The sequence below is a fragment of the Geotrypetes seraphini genome, chromosome 10 (assembly GCF_902459505.1).
Source record: "Geotrypetes seraphini chromosome 10, aGeoSer1.1, whole genome shotgun sequence".
Taxonomy (NCBI): domain Eukaryota; kingdom Metazoa; phylum Chordata; class Amphibia; order Gymnophiona; family Dermophiidae; genus Geotrypetes; species Geotrypetes seraphini.
The window spans coordinates 28,565,700-28,589,446 of NC_047093.1; the positions used below are offsets into that span (position 1 = coordinate 28,565,700).

At 42.6% G+C, this 23,747-nt stretch overlaps 1 protein-coding gene across 3 annotated transcripts in view; it reads left to right on the forward strand.

Moving 5' to 3' along the window:
• Positions 1–251: 251 nt before the first annotated feature.
• The window catches only part of NUP85 (nucleoporin 85), a 55,615-nt gene continuing 32,119 nt past the window's right edge, over positions 252–23,747 (forward strand). The window contains exons 1-8 of one of the 3 annotated variants that reach the window (XM_033961672.1): positions 252–341; positions 527–593; positions 5,623–5,716; positions 9,207–9,369; positions 10,836–10,906; positions 17,263–17,306; positions 23,227–23,296; positions 23,432–23,553. In XM_033961672.1, the coding sequence (XP_033817563.1) occupies positions 561–593; positions 5,623–5,716; positions 9,207–9,369; positions 10,836–10,906; positions 17,263–17,306; positions 23,227–23,296; positions 23,432–23,553 (597 nt within the window). In that variant the 5' untranslated portion in view covers positions 252–341; positions 527–560. The other 2 variants (XM_033961673.1, XM_033961674.1) reach the window with 2 other exon arrangements.

A 23,747-nucleotide genomic window follows, 5' to 3' on the forward strand; every position in this document is an offset into this window, starting at 1 on the left:
CTGCGCCCTTCTTCTAGACAGCTTCCCGGACAAACCCAACACAAAAAAACACCAAATCTGAAGCAGCAAACGCTTAACTTACACGCGGCGGCATTCCCTCAACCTCTCTCTCTCTCTCTCTCAAATCCCACAATCCAGCAACTCTCCTTGATTTTCAAGCTCCCCGTCTGTCACCCGCCACCAAGCCCATATCAACCTCATCTTCTCATCGCCCCGCCCCTCTGACGCCTCTACTCTCCTCTGCCGCTTCCACCGCCTCCCGGAAACAGGAAATGGCGTCTGAGGGGGGCGGGGCGTCAGAAAAGGAAAACTGGCGGGGGACGGCAGACACGAATTTGAAGGTGGGGGAGGGGGTGGATTGTGTGTGTGTGAAGAGCGGTGCTTGGTCTAGGTCCAGAATGTGAGGATAGTCAAACGCGTGTGATTTGGTATCTCTCGCTTATTGTGCTCTTGATGTTGGGGGAGGGGGGCAGCTTGATTTGGAATGAATTAATGTAATACTTATTAAATGAGTGCTTTTATTCAGAAGCTGGAGATTCGTGGAATCTGAGTGGTTGGCGATGGAGGAGCTGGACGTGGATCCCCCGGTGACGGTAAGACCCGGCGGTGGCTTCCCGCCATTCTTATTATGAAAGGGGGTGGGGAGAGACAGCGTTTGGCTTAACGGGAACACCTTACCTCTGCTTAGCAGTGTTACATCGCAAGGACCCCGGCCCCCATTGGACCATAGCCGCGGTGTCTTGCTGCTGCAGCTCACTTCATTTCCTCCAGCTGTTCCATGTTTAATTTTCCGGAGAATGACATAACAAAAGTAACGCGTCTTATCCTTTAGTAAGATAGCGTGGATTGTGGTTGTCAAACTGGTTTTCCGTGTTAATCTGAAAATAATCGTTTGTGAGTGAAAAGGTTCTCCAGTTTTGAAGCTCCCGGATGAGGGGGGCATAGGATGGTGAAAGGGGGATAGACTCGAGAATGATCTGAGGAAATGCAGGGTATGTGGAACGGAGAGACGAAGACTGTATCTGAATTCAAGAAATCTTGGAACAAGCCAGAGGATCTGTAAGGAGAGAGAAGGGATAGTGGTAGGTGTGGGTGAGCAGACTGGTTAGGCCATATGGTTTTTATTTGCTGTCATTTTCTTTGTTTATTAGCTTGTGTAAGGGAAAGGGATAAAGTAAAGCTAGGAGAAACAAATGCCTTATGAGCAGGTACAGCAAAGGAGCAGTGAGCTCAGACAAGGAGAGTCTAAGACAGTGGTCTCAAACTCCCAGCCCACCAAGTACTATTTTGCTGCCCGCGGTCTGTACTATTTATTTATTTATTTAGATTTTTATCCCGTCCTCCCAGTAGCTCAGAACGGTCTACAAGTGAACATACACAATGGAGAGTAATTAGACATATAAGAAGTACAATAGGTTTAAATGTTTGGACATACAAGACTGTGCAGTAGTTTAAATACAGGGAGTATACAGCAAATTAAGAGTAGAGTTTAAGTATAAGTAGTTTAGTATTTAAGTACAAGTTATTTGAGTTTAGATACAATTTGTCAGAGTACAGACTGAGAGAGGACTATACTGAATTTTAGGGAGAAGATAGACAGGGGAGAGAAGAGAGAGGTGGGGCTTAAGGGGGGGAGTAGACTGAGGGTGACCTTTAGTTGAAGAGGAGGGTCTTTAGTACTGGTACTAGTACTGGTACTAGTACTGTCAGCTCTTTGCAGCGTCCTCCAGCTTCTCCCCTGGCCTCCCGCTCTTACCTTCAGATAATTACCGCAGCCTTTAGAGGGGATTGCCGGTGCTGTAGTGATCCTTGCAAGCTGCCGTTGTCCTCAGCAGCATATTCCCTCTGCCACGATCCTGACGTCAGAGGGGGGGTGTGGGACCGCGGCTGAGGGAACGTGCTGCAGAGGTTGATGGCAGTCTGCAAGGAATGCTACAGCACAGGCCATCCTCTCTGCAGGCTGCAGTAATTAGGTGAAACTAAGACTGGGAGGCCAGGGGGGAAGCCAGAGGACACTGCAAAGAAGGGGGGGAGGGAAGATTTATGAACTACAAAGAGTTTTACCTCATGCAAAATTGTAATTTTTTAATAAGACAGTAACTATTTTTTTCTGCGGCCCTCCAAGTACCTACAGATCCAAAATGTGTCCCTGCAGAGGGTTTGAGTTTGAGATGTACAGTATTTGTTAATAAATTAAAGTGACTTTACAGCACTCATTCAATAATAACACAGGACTTGACACAGCTGTGTTTCAACACAAAAGCCTGCATCAGGAGTCCATTATAATTATCGGTTTTAACTCTGGTATGTATGTGATAGAAGGGAAAGTCATATGTATCCTCAAAATAAGAAGAGTCTGTATGTCATCCAACTAATGTTTGAGGTCATTTGTGACCAATTTCACAGCTTTCCTTCTCCAGCCACAAACTTTTAACTACTGCACATTGTTGAGTTCCGCTGCACATTGTGACTTGCTGCTTCACTATGGATATATATTTTCATTTTTTAACAAATATGTACAAGGGTGTACTGAAAGGTTCTTAGCCCAACCAAGAAGGGAATGTCATAGAGCTATGAAACATACAAGTTATTTCACATATTTGCCCCTAAGTTCAACACACATGGCACATCGTGTCTGAAGTTTCTGTAACCCTTCCAAAAATGCTCTGATGTCTGGTCACTGAAATACTGCTTCGCTGCTGTAATCGCCTCCAAATCACTCAAAAATTGTCACCCTTTCAAACTCTTTTTAAGGTTTGGAAACAGAAAATAGTTAGATGGAGCAAAATCCTGGTGAGTAGGGTGGATGGTCTATGCACTGAAACCCCAACTGTGTCAAAACATCCATCTGTTTTGCCAGCCTTGTGAGCAGGTGCATTGTCTTGCAAAAAGAGAACTATTTTTTTGAAGTTTTCTTCTCCTTTTTTCTTTCAATGCCTCCTTTAATCGGCACAGCAAGTTACAGTAGTATTCTGCATTAATTGTTTGGCCCCTTGGAAGATAGTCATTACAACACCTTCCTAATCCCAAAACATTGTGGCCATGATCTTTCCTGCTGACTTTTGTGTCTTGAATTTCCTTGGTCTTGGAGAGCCTGAGTGCTGCCATTGCATGGACTATTGTTTTGTCTCGGGATCGTAGTGGTGTAACCATGTTTCATCAACAGTAATTAGCCATTCCAAAAAGTTGGCACTAGCTCACTGAAAGTGCTGCAAAATCAACTTGGAAGTATCCACTCAATGTCGTTTCTTGTCAGCATTCAAACATTTGGGCACCCACTTGGCTGAGAGCTTCTGCATAGATTATACATCCAACACATTTTCTGGATATCTGTAGTGTCTCAGCAATTGTTTTAGCCAATATTCGCTAATCTGCAAAATCGGGTAATGAACATGGGCAACAATTTCAGGAGTTGACAGTTTGAGACCTCCCAGACCTTGCTACATCTTTGGTCTCAATCTCCACGCTGAAAGTTTGCATACCACTTCTTCACTGTGGAGTATGATCGGCATTTATGGTTTTCCTTTGGAGTTTTCTTCCGCAGAAATAGGAACATCATGACTGCTCAAAGTTCCATTGGTATGGTTCAATCAATGATCTGAAAAAATGTCAAAACATAGCATTATGATTCTGCAAATTGGCACTTTGCAAAATAACACAGCTACAGTGGCAAAATAATGCTCAGAATTTAGGAAGCTGACTGGACTGACACATAACAGAAAGAATATGCTTGTCTCCCTGCTTGGAGTCAAAGAGAAAAAGACAATTTTTGTTGTAAATTAGGAAAAGCCAATAGAAGCCTTTTATAAAATGAACTCCATTCTTTATCCAAACAGGGAGAGAACTGCAGTTGCATAGACATTTATAGGTTCTTTATTTTAATGTTTTGTTTTTTTACTTTTATATTTATTAAATTAAAATATTACACCAAGAAAACCACCTCGTCTACGATATAAAAGTCACTCCTATTTATTAATAAATACAACACTTGTGCTGTCATAACACAAAACTCAAAAGATATCAAAGGGGTGGCTGAAATTTAAAAAAAAAATGTCCACACAGAAGAATGGAAATAACTCGGTATAAAAATGACACAGGTAAAATCAGTGTGCACAAGAGGGTTCTGGAGTTCATGCCACACAAGACAACCATAACTGGGGAGAGTTACACCAACACAATGATCACTTTGCAGGAGTCGGTCAAGGAGAAAAGACGAGGGAAAACTCACAGCAGGCATGCTGGTTCTTCATGACAATGCGTTGGTGCATGTCACAACAATCACAGGCTGCCATCCAAGAATGTGGGTTTGAGCAGCTGAACCTTCCACCCTATAGTCCAGACCTGGCTTCCTTGGATTATTTCCTGTTCCAAGTTTTGAAGAAATCTCATTGGACAGCAGTTTTCAACTGATGAAGATGCCAAGGGATCTGTGATGTCCTGGTTTGAAGGTCAAACAGAAGAATCCTTTACTAAGGGGTTAAAGTTATTGCAGGAAAAGTGGATGAAGTGTATGGAGCTATTAGGGAACTAGGGGACTATATTGAAAAATAAAACAAAAATTTTGTGAAAACTTTTTTTGTCCTACTGAGGTAGGTATAAGGGGTGTTCAGCAGATATACACTGCAGCTAAACTTATCTTTGGTAAGAGTAAATTTAATCATGTAACCCCTCTGCACTAGGAATTACATTGGCTTCCAGTGTATCTCAGAATTCAATTTAAGTGCATTTGTATTGAATTTAAAATCCTATTTGGCATTTTTGACACTTTGATTCCTTTAGACTTGAATGTTCATAGATCTCATCTTGCCAGAAGTTCTCAAAAATTAAAACTTACATTTCCCTCTCAGTGGTAAAAACAGAGACCCGCTTATATTGGTTAGTAATAAATATCCTTTAGTGATAGAGTGAAGCAACCTTTCTGGATTTTCAAAATCTCCAGCATATATCCCCCCTTCACCAGTTCCCTTCTCTTTAGCCTCAAGCATGTCAACTGCTTCCCTAGCGGTATATATACTGGATCTGCACTATTTCCTATTTGTACAGCATCTTGTAGCTCTTGAAATATACAGCTCCATTATTCTTGTAACTTCTCCTGGAAATGACCAGAATTCTCTCTGTAATTATCCTGGAAATGTCCAGTTGTCTCTTTTGTAATCCGCCCAGAACTGCAAGGTTGAGGCAGAATAAAAATCAGTAATGTAATGTAATATCCTCTTGTCATAATGTCCTTGTTAAACTTTTTTAGTAATACTTTTTATGCCTTATTCATTTATCTATTGACCCAAAATGGGAGAAACTCCTCAGTACATATGAGCCAAAATACTTAGAAGTCAAGTAGGAACATAACATTTCTAGACTGACTTCTAGTGATTTGAGCTTTTCAGAAAGATAAGGCAAATTATAAGTCCAATTTAAGATTAACCTGTTATTTACTGTACCTTACACAACATTAAAAGGAAATTATTTTCTTCTGTGTAACCAAACTGGCAAAAATATTAGTTGTTATGGTGTTGCACATGGGCAGAGATTCATTTGTAGCTTAGCTTACAGAAAAGAAGCTCTTTGTGGGATATTTCCTTGCATTGATTGAATAATTATTAGCTTCTATTTTATTTTCTATAGATAATTCCTGGAGTGGATTCTAAGAAGAGGCACATGGGGTTTGATTGGGGACCTGAAGAGTTGCTGGTATATGAAACATGCTATGAAAATAAAAGTATGGATCTTTGTAAAGGTTTATTATTATCCTTGTTTCTAGCTAACTGTGCCTCTTCCTCTGCTTCGTGCTACCTTAAGTAGATTAAGTAAGCCTTTTAAATCCTGGATTAATTAATTTTGTTGTATGAAGTCGGGTTGATGGTATTTTTATAATAGGGCTCCTAGTCTGTCAAGGTACATAGGTTTCCTGTTTTATAAAGGTGGTATTATGCTTATGTGCCTTTATAAAATTGCCTGTTCACAAGCTGCTACAGAGAGTGCGCAAAAATAACCCATTTGGAGAAATTGTTCCTTGGACCTGCTCCAAGCCAAGAACAACTTTGTGTCAGTAAGAATTAGTGCTTATGCATGTGCTATGCGTGTGTGAGTATCTTATAAGTTCCAATTATACTCCTGCTCTTGTCTATTCATTGCCACTGGAAAGCCCTACATATATGAGATCTAATTTTATAATAGTGTTTCCCCTGCAAATTTGCAGTTCGTGAATCGCGAACTTACTAATTCGCAGTATTCTCCGATCACCTCTTCCTGTACTAAATTCAGGCTACACCAATCAGGAGCTGCATGATTTTGCACCCGCAAACACCCCAGCTGCTTCTCCTGCCTTTTAACTGTATTCACGGGGGTTCCTGCAACGGAACCCCAATTTCGGGGAGTACTGTACTTTTCTTGTGTGAAAATTCCAATGGTCATATTTTGCAATTTGGGAACAAATTTCTGACTAACTGACTTTCCCGCCAAAATTCAAATTGGTGGACTGCCCTGTTCCCAATCAGACCAGTGAACCCACTACGGTATTTACAAAGAAACTGCAGACCTCAGAGCACATACCCTGAAGAAAGCCACAGCATGGTGGCTGAAATGTTGGTTTCTACCTGTCAAGACGCAGTGAGACCCAGACACCTGCAACAGGCAACTCCTTCTCTCCTTTGTTTTTACTGGCTGCTGGACTGGGACTGAGGCCTGTGGGAGTCTCAAGTCCCGGGGGTGTTGCATCTGGGTAGTTGGGTCCCTTCTCCCTCCTAGATCTTAGATCCTTGTTTTTGGGGTTTTGATCTAGTTAAATAAAAAAAAACCTTGGTTGGTCAGCTCTGTTTATAAACAGATGACCAGTCTGGAGAGCCTGAGGGGGTCTGTCTGCTATATAGCCAAACAAGCAATTTAAAAAATAAATAGAATAAATTAACTAGAGAAAACCAGAGTCATTCTTTCAATCTACTTCTCGCAGCTGCCAGCCTCTCCCTTTGTTTCTTGGCGCTGTCTGCTGGTTTTATTCTGTCTCCAGGGGGCATCCCTTTCTGTGCCAGAGGGAAGATGAGCTTGCAGTGCCAGAAGCACCGTGTGATTTGCCAGCATGGAGCGCTGTATGTGGCTGGTATCTGCACTTTTTTTCTTTTTTAAAAAAAAATATTTATTGAAAATTTTTCCAAAATTTTCCAAAGCAGAAAAATGGGAAACGTCACATTGCATGTAGCAAATACAACAGCAATAGCCATCCCAACTAGCATTAGATAAGTATAACCAACCAAAACACAAGTCTTACAACCCCAACGCCCACCTGCAGAGCAGGCTTGCATCCCCCCTCCCCCTGCAATAGCAAAACCAAGATTGGCATGGAAACAGCAAACATCATGAAACTCCCACCTCCCTCCCAAGTGTAGTCTTCCCAGTCATTAAAGCTCCAATTTAGTAGATATCATAGTCCAAGAGTCTACAAATTGAGCATAATAGCCCTTCCTTTTAGCAATCATCAGTTCCATTTTCCTCATATTATAGAATCGCAATCTCCAGGCAGGCAAGTCAGGTGCAGTAGGACGTTTCCAAGAACCCGCTATCAAACACTTTGCTGCTGCCAAGACCCATCTCAATAAGTGGGTTCGTCACTTAGAAGAACAGACATTAGAGAGCCCCAACAGACAACTCTGAGGCGTCAGTGCCACTTGGGTACCCAACAACCAGCTCAAAGAATCCACAACCCCCTTCCAAAAAGGTGACAAAACCGCACAGCCCCACCTGGCTCTGCACTTTTTGTGCCAGCTGCAATTCTACGGCAACAGGATAAGGGCTCAAAAAGGGGCTGCCACCAACACTGATAAGACTACATTGAGGTCCCAAGATGGAAAGGAGGGCTAGACCAGGAAATAAATAAGATGGACCCCCAAAGAGAACAGACAACATCCAGAAGGGAAGCTAGAGGATGACCACAGAGAAAGCAGGACAAAGTCATTAGCTAGACCTTCAGGGAAGGCGGGGACAAGCCCTTGTCCAAACCGTCATGCAAAAAAATCCAAAATGGTTAACAACAAAGCCTTTAGAGGAGCAAGGTGTTAGAGTATTTACCTTGCCAGCCAGTGGTAGAGCTTTGTAAAAGAGCGCCTGAGTGTGTAAAATGATGTTCTAGAAGCTGTGGACCTTTTGACAAAGGAGGCCCACCACATATCAACATTCTCTCTCACGATATGTCTATACTAGGGCAAATCCAGAAAATCATGAAGCTTCTTTTGCCATTGGTGTCACTCCGGACTACAACAATGGCAAAAATCAGGATGCAAACAACTAAAAGGGATATGGAAAACAGCAGACATGAAAACTTGCATAGCCACCTCTTCCTTCTGGCTATATGTACAGGATTATCACTCTAAAACACATGCCCTGTTGTCACATCTCAGTGCCAGACTTAAACTGATTCTATGGCATCCCAAGCTGGATGCTATCCTGAAAGACATTGACCAAAAATGCCCAATGTGTATCAAAGTAAATCCAAGGGGTACCTCCACTCCACTGGATGTTATCCCCATTCCTGAAGGGCCCTGTAAGAGGTGGTATATAGATTACACAAATATGATCTTTGACAATCAGGGAAAAAGATATTTGTTGGTGTGTGTGTGTGTCATTTCTCTCAATGGGTAGAAGCATATCCCTGTGTGTCAGAAACTGGTAAAGAGGCTGCTCAAAAAATTTTGCCATTGGCAAATTCAGTTGAGTACATGGGCCATAGGATCATGATTCCAGGGACCTCTCGGAGCCAAACCGCCATAGCTTTCTGTCCAGTTGTTTTTAAGAGGAGTACGACAGGAATTTCATGGAGTCCATAAGCTCCATAGCTTTCTGTACTAAGGATGGGTCTTTTGATTATTATTAAACATATATCTATTATATAGCAATTGGGTTGTGATTGAGAGGTCATTGAAACACTGTAGGAGACCCCCAGCCTGTCTTCCATTGGTGACCCGTGACTGTGAGAGGTGGGGTGTGACCCCCGAAACTGTGCTTGCGACCTCTAATAACCTTTTATTTTTATAGATTTTAGCCCTGATCAGCTTGGTACAAGACCAACTGTGGGTATATAAGCCCTGATCTGACTGGTAGGTGACCAGCAGTGGGTAACCCTGATCTGACTAGTTACTTATAAAATCACCCTGTAAGTGATTAGCAGAGCTATATGCCATTTGGGATTTTAGTACTGATCCATTTCATACTGTTTTCAGGAAGAGCTGAGAGAGGCATTGGGTGTCCCTTTATCCGTATTGTACAAAGAGATGAGGATATATACTCGCCAGTTCTACGTAAGCTTTTTAATGAATCGCATAGTATTTTTGTGGGGCTTCAGAAGAGTGAAGAAGAGCTTCCTTCCAAGTCACGTAAATCACAGTGAGTAGGTTTTTTTTGTTTGTTTGTTTATTTTTACATCATGTTTTCCTCCTGCATATTTAGGCTTCTAACTCAGTTAGAACAAACTTCAGTTGGGCTATGGTGCATATGAAAACTCATGGCAACTTTTATTTTTGTTCTAGTATCCCTTCCAGTCATGTATTCTGAGTTTGATCACTAGGTATTGGCTTATGGTTACTAAAATTTCCTTAATAGGTCTGTGAGCACTGCCTCTGCAGCACTCATGGCTTCAATTCATCAAGGAAGGAAAGTCCTGGTCTAAGAATTTAACCCAGGTCATCTGAATGGTGGTGCACATCACTGACTTTTGAATTATCAGACCAGCTCAATCCACAGTATATATTTCCTACTCTGTTCTCCTTAAGATTCCAGAACCAGCAAACGCTGCAGTCCTTCAACTGCTTCCCCTCCATTTTAAGCATGGTTTTTTTTTTTTTAGTATTTATGAGTGCTGCAAATATGCTGCATTATTGGACTGGGGATAATGGTAGTGGTGGTGGTGTGATATACAAGGCTGTAGAGTCGGTAGATAAATGTTCGACTCCGACTCCTCAGTTTTTTGTACTTCTGACTCCGACACTCCGACTCCGGTAAACAAACGACCCCGCACGTGAAACATGATCTTCATCCGCGTAAAAAGATGTTGTGCGTATGGTGGGAGAGCTTGGTTGGATGAATTTTTCGAGTCTACACCAGGTGATTTCTACCAACGAGGTATTGAAAACCTTGTTGAACGTTGGAAATAAGTTGTAAACAACAACAAGGGAGAATACATTTATAAGTATTGGTGCTCCGAATTGTGCGTTGCGTGCCATATAGTGAAGCACGTGTTCGTTTTGCGGTTACGTGAGGCACTGCATGCATTGGTTTTTATTCTTACAGTAGAGAAGCCATTAATTATAACTTTTTGTGAATTGGGACATTTAAACTTGCTTTTTTTAATTCCAATCTAAATTTAGTCGGAGTCGGTGCATTGTTTGGCAACTCCGACTCCAGGTACCCGAAATTTCCTCCGACTCCTCGACTCCGACTCCACAGCACTGGTGATACACTGACAGAAAAAGAATCCACCTTATCTTACACCTTCACACACAGCACATTCTGTCCATTATGGTGAGGTACTATCTATATGAGATGTCCAGATGAATTTCTCTTGCTGATGGACAGTTTTAAAATAGTGGTAAGGAGGGAGGGGTAGTATATCAACCAAATTACACTGAATGCTTTCTTTATCTTCCATACTATCAATGTGCACCTAATATATTTTTAACTGAGGTTTCCAAATTGCACATGCTATTGTAATACTTGAACCTAGGTAGCTGGGGATCAGTTAAATGCTTTCTAAAGGTATAAAGCAATTTTTTTTTTATTTGCTCCCTTTAAAAACTGAAGATTTGACTTTTATTGATGGTCACCCAGTGCTTTGGGCTTTGTTTTTTTGGCAGGTTGGTTCGGGTGAGTAAAAACTATCGGTCGGTCATCAGAGCTTGCATGGAGGAAATGCATCAGTTGGCAGGTAAGTGGTTCTTCAAATCCTCTCTTGCAGTCATTCTCAACTCATTCTTACTAACTGTATGAGTGAAACTGTTTTCTATTTGCTTTAGCCCTTGTACTTCATATATTTATAGGGCAGTAGTTCCCAAACTGTAAGGTTGAGATCCCCAAATGAGATAACGGAAACAAAGCCATTTCTCTCCTTCCTGACCTTAATTCTGTCCTGCACCCAGCTAAGTTGGCCCATGTAGGGCCTATAAGCCTGTTCCACCCTCCAGTGCAGCCTTCCAGTTAGACTGGAAACATGTGCAGAGGGTCAGAGCTGATGTCTGAATGCACATGGTGAGCCACAGGCCCCATTGCTCCAGCTGCTTTTGTGCTTTTAAGTGTAAGGGAGAAATAGGGAAACAAACATAGTCCTCCAAGTGTTAAAATGACATGATTGGGAAACACTGCTCTGTGTGAATGCAATGAGCAATTGTTGTTAGAAGGTCCCTGTTGAAAAAAAAAAGAGACATAGCAGGTTAGTTGTGCTGTTGACAAAAACTACAAATTTTTATCTGAGATATTGGGTAACTAGAATTATTAGCATATTAAACATTTGAGGTGCAGGTACCTTTATTTTTTTTCTTTTTAAGTAGGTGGAGGAACTGTCCAGACCTTAGTGCTTAATGTTGAAACATTAATAGAGAATTGACTCGGGGGAAAACTTTGTCCCCATCCCCACAGGCTCCTTTTCCATCCCCGCCCCGTCCCTGCGAGCTCTGTCCCCATCCCCATGAGCTCTGTCCATGTGCGCAACACTTATGATTTTATATTTAAATCTTTTAATTAAAGCATAAAAAGGGACAATATTCAGTGCAACGATTTATAAATCACAAATAGAGCCTTCCATTTCTATCTGATTTTGATTCAACCTCCCCAAAGATTCAGTTTCCTATGCTTTTACATCACCTGGGAAGGTAATTGGATTGTCTTTCAGACCTGGATGTAGAAGAGAACCTAAACTATGTAGTGAATGAACAGGAAAATAAGTGTCTATTAAATGTTAGAAATATTCCTTGATGTTAGTAACGATGGATGAATCTGTTGCAATAACAGTAGGATGCTTGAGCAGCTGGACACGTGATGGAAGAACTTTGCAGATGGCAGACAAGACACAAATGTAATTTTAACAGTAGCTCATTGAAATCAAAAGCAGCTTCTGGAGGGATTTTCAATCATTTAATTTGGTTGCCAATTGTTTAAGATGGTGGTCTTCACTAATTTTATGTCGGGACTGTTTCGAGTCCAAACAAACTGAAGGAAAGCCGACAAATATCTTCCTAATTGGGGCCATGACACCAACTAAAGTTTCTGGACTTCTATCCCCACCAGAACACCTGGCCTCAGTCACACATGCAGAAAACAGGGGAAAAAACCCCTTTTGAAATACAGATCCACAAACAAAACCCTATTATGCCAGACCCTGCACACAGTACACCACAAGGGAAATAGAATGAAATTCATTTCTTCCTGAACAGTACAAAATATAAAAATTTAAAGAGATATGGAGACCATTGACAAATTATTGTAACGAATAGATACCAGTATAAGTACAACATAAGGGAAGGGATGGGAGGGAGGGAATTATTAAATGTTTAGATCAGTAAAAAAAGAATATTTCATAGGATATACATTGATTACATATGTTATGGTAGGGTTAGAAACATAGAAACATAGAAACATGGTGGCAGAAAAGGGCTATAGCCCACCAAGTCTGCCCATTCCAAAGTATTCGCTCTCGAATTTACTCCCTTAAAGATCCCACGTGCGCATCCCATTTACTCTTAAAATCCTTCACGCTGCTGGCTTCAACAACCTGCAGTGGGAGTTTGTTCCACTGATCCACCACTCTTTCGGTGAAGAAGTACTTTCTGGAGTCTCCTTGAAACTTCCCTCCTCTGATCTTCAGCGGATGCCCTCTGGTGGTCGAGGGGCCCATAAGACAGAAGATATCATCTTCCGACTCAATGCGACCCGTGATGTACTTAAACGTTTCAATCATGTCTCCCCTTTCTCTTCGTTCCTCAAGTGAGTACAGTCTCAACTTCTTTAGTCTTTCTTCATACGTTAGATCCTTTAGCCCCGAGACCATCCTGGTGGCCATTCGCTGAACCGACTCGATCCTCAGCATGTCTTTACGGTAGTGTGGTCTCCAGAATTGAACACAGTACTCCAAGTGAGGCCTCACCATGGATCTGTACAATGGCATAATGACTTCAGGTCGCCTGCTGACAAAACCTCTGCGGATACAACCCATCATTTGTCTTGCCCTGGAGGAAGCCTTCTCCACTTGATTGGCAGCCTTCATGTCATCACTAATAATCACTCCTAGATCACGTTCTTCCTTGGTCCTAACCAAGGTCTCTCCATTTAGTGTATAAGTTCTGAGCGGGTTTCTCTTACCCAGGTGCATTACCTTGCATTTTTTAGCATTGAAGCCCAACTGCCAAGTCGTTGACCATCTTTCCAGCAGTAGTAAGTCCTGTGTCATATTGTCAGGTAATAAGCTGTTGCCTACAATGTTGCAAATTTTGGCGTCATTGGCGAACAGTGATACCTTTCCCCTAAGCCCTTGCGTCATATCTCTTATGAATAAGTTGAATAAAATCGGGCCCAAGACTGAGCCCTGCGGTACTCCACAGAACACGTCCGACGCTTCTGATGGGGTACCGTTCACCACCACCCTCTGTACTCTACCGCTCAGCCAGTCCCCAACCCATTTAGTTAGAGTGTCTCCCAAGCCCATTGATTTCAGCTTGTTCAATAACCTTCGGTGTGGGACGCTATCAAATGCTTTGCTGAAGTCCAAATACACCACGTCCAGTGCCTCCCCGGCATCCAGTTGTCTAGTAACCCAGTCAAAAAAGCTAATAAGATTGGATTGGCAGGATCTACCCTGAGTTGGGAGGGAAGGGGTTGGGAGGGAAGGGGTTAAATTTTATGTATTGTTAAAAATTACAGAAATTCAAGTGATGTATTTAATTTCAATTGCCAATTTATTGATACATTTGTTGTAAGATGTAAAATAAATAAAGATTAAAAAAAAAAAAAAGATGTAAATTTTCAAAACTTACATATTTCAATCACTAAATTGAAAATAAAAACATTTTTCCTTCCTTTATCTGGTGATTTTTATTATTTTTTTTTATCATCTTGTTCCCTCTGTGCTCTTAACTCTATTTCCAAGTCCTTCTTATACATTTGCTGTTTCTTTCCTCTCCTTCTCTTTTTGTACTACATCGATCTTTGGTACTGATTTTCATATTCAGTTTTCTTCAATTTTTCTGCCTCCATCTCAAATTCATCTACCTTTCCATCTCTACCCCCTCTTCTCCATCCATGTGCACCATCTTTTCCTTCTCTTCTCCTCCTCTCTATCCATCCATCCATCCGTACCATATCTTTCCTCTTCTGTTTACCCTCCATTCAGCATCTTTCCTTTCTTCATAGATGGGAATTTTTAGGCTATCCACTGCTCCCATTATAATCAAACTCGTGTATAGTTTTGTGTGTATTCTGAAAACTAGGGTGATTATGTGTGTTCCAAAGACTGGGCTAGACTAGATCCACTAGACTTGTTTTACCATGACCTAATTTAGATCCAGGCAGAAAACCATTATAAATAGTATTTTGTGGTATCTTATTTAACAGCTTTGATCTTGTTTCATGTTTACATTATTTCAAATACTCAGTAACATTATTAGTATCTACTGAGGTCCTTCATATCCATACATCCTGAGCCGGAATAAAGCTGCTCAAACTTGTCTGGGGATCCCATATAAGGATAGTCATGTTGAATATGCATGAATTTAATTTGCATATCCCTAATCTCCATTGTTGGTAGATTTCATTGTAAGCATATTCAGTATGAAAGTACTTGTGGACTTCCTGAAAACCTTACTGGATGTGAAGTTTGGGAAGCCTTTACATAGATTATATGTGTAAACTTTAAGAGAGTAGCAGTTTCATTGTTAAAATTCCTTAGCATCCTCACCAGTCCAGAACCTGTGGGTTATGGCTGTTAATCAGTGGATGGAGACCAAGAAACAGTAGTTCCGTGTGATCTGCTCTTCAAGGGAACTGTGCAGTCTTAAGAATGTTCAGTAGTGCATGCTCTGCCTTCAGTGAATGGATGATGGCTAACTGACAGCTCATGGACTGGTCAGTGGGATAGTTTCTGAGCCAGGGCTGCCCAAGTCCGGTCCTTGAGATCTACTGGCAGGCCAGGTTTTCAGGATATCCACAGTGAATATGCATGAGAGAGATTTGCCTGCACTGCCTTCTTGGTATGCAAATCTCTCTCATGCATGTTCATTGTGGATATCCTGAAAACCTGGCCTGCCAGTAGATCTCGAGGACTGGACTTGGGTAGCCCTGAAAAAACTGAGTTCTAGTGGAGTTTGTAGCTACCTTGTGGTCTGAGCCTCATTTAAATAAATAGAAAAGAAGATTAACAAAGAGATTAATTTGGAATGGAGCTGGGGTATAGCTCAATTGGCTCTGAATTTTTTCCCCCCTCCCCCTTCCAGCAGCTGTTCATTATATTAGCTTCTGAGCCAGTTGCAAAACTCAGTTTCATTTGAGCTGAAGGGATAACTTGAGGCAGAGCTTCTCGATTGAAGGAAGAAGATATTTGGCTGGAGCTAGGATTTAACTCAAAGATGTTTAAGTGTTCCTGTTCCTCCCTTCCTCCTCTGCCCTCTCTTTTTTTTTTAATCTTCAAGAATGAGGATAGATTTTTCTCATTGAAACAGTTTTCAGCATTGGCAGAGCTGTTTTACATGTCTTACACTGCGGTGGTAAATAACTGTTTTGTAAGTTAAGAAAAAAATGTTTGCATCACAAAGAGGGGTGGATACTTTTTGTGACTGGCAAATTCCAGAGGATCCCAAATTCTGGGCCACCAATTTTGCCCATAGAGCTCTCCATTTTCTTTTAAGGGACTTAGGCTAGTGCAGCACTCTTGCATACCTTTCCAGCCTACATGCATGAGGTAAATTTTGAGTTATGTATTTGACCGATCCCATTTTGCTGTGTCAAAAGATTTTCCTTTCAGCAGCTCTTCCCTCTATCTCTGGACAAGGTATTACATTGTATCCTAGTTATTACACAAGCCCAACAGTCACTATAATATTTTTCTACAGTAGTGACAGCCTTTATCTCTTATCTCTTTATTGAGTTCCTGGCCACATTTTTTGATACTGAGGCAGCTGATTTCCAGCTGCAATAAACCACAATACTGACCTTAATTTTCTTTGTGGCTGACGTGCTTGAGATAAATTCCTGGGCATTGATATTTGAAGTCCTAGTTCACCACCCTGAGATGCTGCTGGTAGTGGATCCCAGCTATATTTAGTGAGGGATGCTTCTGCTCTGTGTGGAAGGGAACTTGGCATAATGCTTTTCCTTAGTTTAATAGTGGAACACCAGATATTTTGCCGGCAACCCTGGGTGCTTGGAAGTGTGAGCAGGAGGAAAGACTTTTTTTAGTGCTGAAGGGTAATGATGTCTTATAGCTCTGATGCTCATTATGTAAGGCTAGGCACCTTTTAACTTTTGACCCAGTCAGGCTCAGGTTTTCTGTTGGTTGCCTTTTTTTTTTTTTTTTTTTTGTGGGTAATGTTGAATTTCTTTATTCCTCAGAATGCTTTTAAGTCCTAACCACCTGCAGAATATAATAATCTCCCTTCATGCAATAACTAACTGAATGCCACATGCTTGTGTTGCTATCATCATCCAGCTAGACTGGTCCACACCACTGAGTTATGTCCCCCCAACCAACAGATGCAGGTAGAGAAAGAACAAATATATTCAGCCGACATCGCCAGGAGCTAATCAGTATTTTTCTCTATATTCCAGCAGATGGTCAGATTGGATTGGTGCATCTTTTTTTTTTTTTTCTTGGTAGCCCTGAACCCACAGCCGAGCCTGGCTGGTTGAGTCCTTGATGGTGTGTTCTCCCTGGGATTAGTCTGCCTGGTATAGCTTCATTTTTCAAAACCTTTTTATTCCAGTTATGAGCAGATTAATTGTCTGCATTTTCAACATTTTTCTTTTTTTTCAACCAGTTTACTTTTTCCAGTTTCATTATTGATGACAAGATAACATGAGGATTAGTCATATGAGATTGCTAACCAAAAAGTGAAAAAGCTCAGGGTCCATTGCACAGTGCCCTTGAGGAGCGGGTCACAAAGAACTACTTTGCTTCTCTGTCTCTATCCACTGGTCAACAGACATAACCCACAAGTTTTGCACTGATGTAGTTGGGCTAAAGGAAATGATCGGGTATGATCTAATTTCTCTCTCTTTTTTTTTTTTTTCTTCTTCCATCAGTTTCCACCCGGGATGCCTCCTTGACTACCCAGTACACCAGCCAGGTAGATAATCTTATAAATTCCTGTACTTAAACCAGCTCTTGTCTTACACTACTTGGATCCTTGTCTACACTCTCGTAACCTCACACTTAGATTATTATAATCTACTTCTAACTGGTCTCCCGCAGTGTCACCTTCCCCCTTGCAATCTGTTCATAACTCTGCTGCACGACTCATCTTCTACCAACCTCGTTACACTCATGTCGCCCCTCTTCTTAAATCACTTCACTGGCTCCCTATCCGCCTTCACATACAGTTCAAGCTCCTGTTGCTGACCTACAAGAGTGTTCATTCTGCTGTCCCTCTCTTCTCTCTCATTATACACCTGGCAGAGAACTCCTTTCCTCAGATAAGCCGCTCTTAGCTGTACCCTTCTCCTCCACTGCCAATTCTAGACTTCGTTCTTTTCATCTAGCTGCCCCCTATGCCTGGAATAAATGACCTGAGTTTGTCCGCCAAGCCCCTTCCCTTGTTTAAAATCAGACTGAAAACCCACCTTTTTGATATAGCCTTCAATCCATAACTCCTCTGCCCACCAACCAAGCCAGCTGATTTGCTGTTCCCCTTAACTGTATCCATGGTATCCTGTTTGTTGTCTTTTTTGTTTAGATTGTAAGTTCTTTTGAGCAGGGACTGTTTTCTTCTTCTTTGTAACTCTGTACAGCACTGCATACGTCTGGTAGCGCTATAGAAATAATAGTAGTAGTTGGCCATTTCAAGCATTATTGTAGTCGTCTTTGGTTCTTAAAGCCATTCTTCATCCAGCAGTCAGCCTCTCCCTCTTGCCAAACTCTGCAATACTGTGAAACCTTTATAACACTACTAGCTTTATAGCCCGTTACATTAACGGGTGCTAGAATGTATGTGTGTGTCTGTCTTTATTTTTTTCTCTCTCTGTCTCCTTAGCCGCTTTCTGTATTTCTGTCTTTCTTTGTTTTGGCTGTCCATCACCACCCCTTGCGTGCTCCTCCTGTCCATTCTCTCTTCCTTTTACCTCCCCTTATCCAGCAGCAGCCCTTCTCCCTTGTTTACCTCCCCCCTGTCCATCAGCACCTCTTCCTGCTCCCCCTGTCCAGCAGTACGCCTCCCTTCCTTCCCCCCCATCCATCAGCACCTCTTCCTGCTCCCCCTGTCCAGCAGTAGGCCTCCTTTTTTTTTTCCTCCCTATCCATCAGCACCTCTTCCTGCTCCCCCTACTCCCCCTGTCCAGCAGTAGGCCTCCTTTCCTTTTCCCCCCCCTGTCCATCAGCACCTCTTCCTGATCCCCCTGTTCAGCAGTAGGCCTCCCTTCCTTCCTTTCCCCCCCACCCCCTGTCCATCAGTACCTCTTCCTGATCCCCCTGTCCAGCAGTAGGCTTTCCTTCCTTTTTCCCCCCTGTCCATTAGCAACTCTTCCTGCTCCCCTTGTGCAGCAGTAGGCCTCCCTTCCTTTCCCCAACCCCCACCAAAGCAGAATCTCCCCTCTGTCTATCCCCCCAATGGTCCAGCATCTCCCATCAATCCATCCTCACCTCTGTCTGCCGTTCGCCATGAGGTCGATCCGCTGCCGACAGGCGGGGTCCAGCTCCGGCGCGTTGCTCACGCACAGCAGCAGGAGCAGCGCCACCAGCAGCAGTGCCACCATCGGGAGCCCTTCTCGAGGGAGCGGGACAGGCTGCTGAGAAGCTTCGGGGGCTGCTGAGACCGCAGAGATGGTGCGGCCAAGCTGAACTGGCGTCCCCCACCCCTCTCCGGTGCCAGCGACGCTCTCCCTCTCAGCGAGCCGGGCTGTAAAAAAAGGAGACTGTGACGTATAAGCACGCAAGCGCACTCGTGCTGTCGCAACGGAACAGGGAACACGCGGCGCGAGTGCGCATGTGCGCTTAAATTTTATTATTATTGATAAAACAGTAGTTCTCAACCCTATCTTAGGGGACCCCCCAGCCAGTTGGGTTTTCAGGATATCACTAATGAATATGCATGAGAGAGATTTGCATATAATGGAGGAGACAGGCATGCAAATATGTCTTATGCATATTCATTAGGGCAGTGTTTTTCAACCTTTTTTGGGCAAAGGCACACTTGTTTCATGAAAAAAATCACGAGGCACACCACCATTAGAAAATGTTAAAAAATTTAACTCTCTGCCTATATTGACTATATATAAAGTAATTCTCTTGAATAGGAATCAAATAAACACAAAGAAAGTATTTTATAATTACTTTATTATGAAATAAAAATTATAAAAATTATAAAATACTTTATTCAGTGCGAAACCTGGGCCTGTTTGGCTGAACACAAAGCTGATATTCTGGCTGGAATGGAAGAAAGACACACACGTACCTCTTCGTCAACAGCTCTCAGTCTCTCTCTGTATTTGGTTTTTATAGCATACAAAAATAGACAAATATACCCTCCATCCTTTTTATTAAACCACAATAGCAGTTTTTAGCGCAGGGAGCTGCGCTGAATGCCCAGCACTGCTCTTGACGCTCATAGGCTCCCTGCGCTAAAAACCACTATTGCGGTTTAGTAAAAGGTGACCATATTGTAAAATATAGACAGCAGATATAAATTCAGAACTGTGCATAGTAAGTGAAGGGAAGTTTTCATCTCTGGGAATTTACCCAGTTAACTATTAAGTTATTTGGGCAAATTCCTTTGAAAACTGTGGTAATACTGCCTCCACTTTGCTAAATTTAAAATAAAATCATTTTTCCTACCTTGTCTGGTGATTTCTGGTTGCACTTTCTTCTTCTGACTGTGCATCCAATCTTTCTTCCCTTCTATCAGCCTGTATGCTTTCTCTCCTCCACACCTCATTCCCTCCCCCAACTTTTTCTTCCTCTCTCCCTGACCTTTCTTTCTTTTTTTCTGTTTCTCTTCTTTCCTTCTGTTTCCCTGCCTGCCCCCTTTCTTTCTTTCTCCCTGCCGTTCCCCAAGCCACTGCCACTGCCATCGGGGAACAGGACCCACCAATGGATAACAGGCCCCAAAGCCGACGCATGCTCTCCCTGACGTCAATTCTGCAATCGGAGAGGAAATTCCGCCCAGCCAGGCTGGTGATTTCTGGTTGCACTTTCTTCTTCTGACTGTGCATCCAATCTTTCTTCCCTTCTATCAGCCTGTATGCTTTCTCTCCTCCACACCTCATTCCCTCCCCCAACTTTTTCTTCCTCTCTCCCTGACCTTTCTTTCTTTTTTTCTGTTTCTCTTCTTTCCTTCTGTTTCCCTGCCTGCCCCCTTTCTTTCTTTCTCCCAGCCTCCTGTCCAGCAGTAACTCTCTTCCCTTCCTCCCCTCCCAGCAGCATCTCTCCGTCTCCCTCTCCAGTAGCAGCTGTCCCTTTTTTTTCCTTGCCCAGCAGCTTCCCAGATTCCTTTCCCTCCTCCCCTCCCAGAAGCATCTCTCCTTCTTCTCCCTCTCCAGTAGCAGCTGTCCTTTTTTTTCCTGGCCCAGCAGCTTCCCAGATTCCTTTCCCTCCTCCCCTCCCAGAAGCATCTCTCCTTCTCCCTTTCCAGTAGCAGCTGTCCCTTTTTTCCCCTGCCCAGCAGCTTCCCAGACTGATAGTGGTTTTCTCCCCTCCCAGCAGCTCTTCTTACTTCCCAGCGCAGCGATTCACGAAGGCAGCCTCGGGTCCTTTGTTGGGTCGCGCCGCCTCTGAGGAAAGAGGAAGTTGCATCATCAGAGGCAGCCGCGACTCAGCAAAAGCCCCGAGGCTGCCTTCGTGAATCGCTGCGCTGGGAAGTAAAGGAGAGCTGCAGAGAGGGGAGAAAGCCACTGTCGGAGGCTCCCCAAGATCTCTCCGGCCCAGCGCACGCTTCCGATGCTGATCTTGCCGGTCCTGCGCGGACCGGCAGGAAGTTCAAATGAGTCAATCTTGCCGGTCCTGCGCGGACCGGCAAAAATTTCCTGCGGACCGGCGGTTGAAGAACTGTGGATTAGATCGCCAAGACAAAGTGAGTCCTGGGTGATCGACTCACTTTGCCTTGGCGAGCTACTGGCGCCCCTGCCTCGGGCCCCCTGTAAGCTCCGGGCCCGGCGGCCCTGCGGCACACCAGGCAACATCTCGCGGCACACTAGTGTGCCGCGGAACAGCGGTTGAAAAACACTGCATTAGGGATATCTTGAAAACCCAACTGGCTGGGGGTCCCCGAGGACAGGGTTGAGAACCACTGCTATAAAACATTTTGAAGTATTGCACAGATACCCAGGCAGAGGGGGCAAAAATAGCAGCAGAATTCAAAAAGCATAGGATAAACGCAGAGGATCTCTTTTTATAGGAAGAGGATGAAATCAAAGCAAATCTGAAATTACTTCAATACTTCAGTAAAGACATAAGTGTTTGACCTGTGTCATTTTGCTGTATTGGTTCAAGGCATTATTTTGACTCAGATTATTGAAACTCTATTTACATTTGCTTGAGTAAAGGAAATATCAACCGGTTACAATTGATTCAGAATACAGCAGCCAAATTGATTTTTGGAAAAAGGAAATTTGATCATGTATTTCCATTACTGAGAAATCTTCACGGGCTCCCTGTTCATCTTAGAATTCGATTTAAATGCGCTTGTATGATAATTCAAAATTATCCATGGTCTATTTTTGCCTATAGTCCCTCTAACATGGAATTCTCAGAAGTACAAACTCATTTCCTTCAGTGAAAGGGATAAAGCTTGTTGGTAATATCTCTTGCTCCTTTTCGTATTGGTTTACAACGATTTGGAATGAAATTCCTACTTATATTAGAACTCTTTTCTCTCCAGATTTTTTTGTAAATTGATGAAAACCATGCTATTTCAGTGGTTTTGGGGAAATGGTACTAATTGTCTTTTGGTCTGGTACTAATTGTCTAATGGTACTTAATTGTGTTTTGTTTTAGTAATTCACATGTTAGTTAAACTAATTCCCTGCTTATTGAAGTCTTATGTAAACCGAGTTGAGCCCCTATTTCAGGAGATGGTACGGTATATACAGTCATGTGAAAAAATTAGGACACCTCATGAAATATTCAGTTCTTTCTTAAGAAATGTTCACATATCGATGTCAAATCTTTTTTTTAATTTATCTCTGGAAAAGAAAGTGATGTAATTGCAGGTAAACAACAAACATTTTCTTTGATAGAAGGATTCAGGAATGGTAAAGAAAGGGGAACTGTCAGACTGGCGCAACAGTCTAAAGAAGGGATAGTGAGTAAATGATAGGTATTGACTAAATGCATCGTTAAAGAGAGAAGTTTTTTTAGTTGGGCTTTGAATTTGTCAAAGGAGGGTTCGGTGTAAGGCAGGGGTATCAATGTCCCTCCTCGATGGCTGCAATCCAGTCGGGTTTTCAGGATTTCCTCAATGAATATGCATGAGATCTATTTGCATGCACTGCTTTCATTGTATGCTAATAGATCTCATGCATATTCATTGGGGAAATTCTGAAAACCCGACTGGATTGCGGCTCTCGAGGAGGGACTTTGACATTCTTGGTGTAAGGTAAGAAGGGAGACTGGTCCAGCGGGAGGACCCAATTACACAGAAAATGCGGTGGCAAATGGTATCATACGTTGGGAGTTTGGGATTACCAAGAGAGTTTGTTGAAGAGAGGAAATATAGGGGATAAGGTTTACTCCTCCTTAGTCTTTGAAAATTTTATATGAGGGAACAAAATTGAAGCTGCCTCTCTTATTTTGTTCTGTTTCTTAATCCCCTGCTTGTCTGTCCCAAGCATGTTTATATTTTATTGGGTTGATTCCACTTCTGCTGGTAGGGCATGCCAGGCATTTACCAGTATCTCTGTAAAGAAATATTCTCATATTTTCTCTAAATCTTTCTCCTTATACCTATTTCTGCCTTATGTAGAAACCTTGCATTTATTTGAATGTTTCTGTTGTGCAGCCATCCCTATTCCTCTTCGCCTCCAGAGAATACATTCCAGAGCCTCTGCTTTATTCCCCAGGTCTCTGTGCTGTCTGCCATGGAACTAATCTGGAATCTTTGTGAAGTCCTTTTCATTGAGGTAGCCACAGGTGAGTTCTTTGTAGCAAGTTAATCTTGGAAATGTCTTCTCCCTTTCCTCCTTCCACCAAGATGAATTTTATGGTTGCCTAATAACTTGTGTAATATGATAGCTGGATCCTGATTACATGGTCTCATGCTTACAGCTGGTTCACTTCTGCTTCACCTTCTTGACTGGGTCCAACTCCATGTGTGTGAAGTGGACAACATGGCCCAGGAAGTCCTGAACAGTGAAAGTCCGACAAAGCATGATAAATACTGGAATGTTGTAAGGAATGACTTTTAAAAATCTTTTTTGGTCATTGCCATTATATGTTTCTCTTATATATCTAGACTAGTCGTTAAGCCCGTTACATTAACAGGTGCTAGAATATATGTGTGTCTTTCTGTCTGAGTTTCTTTATCTCTCTCTCCTTGGCCGCTGTCTGTGTCCTTCTGTCTCCCCCCCCCACCCCGAGCAAA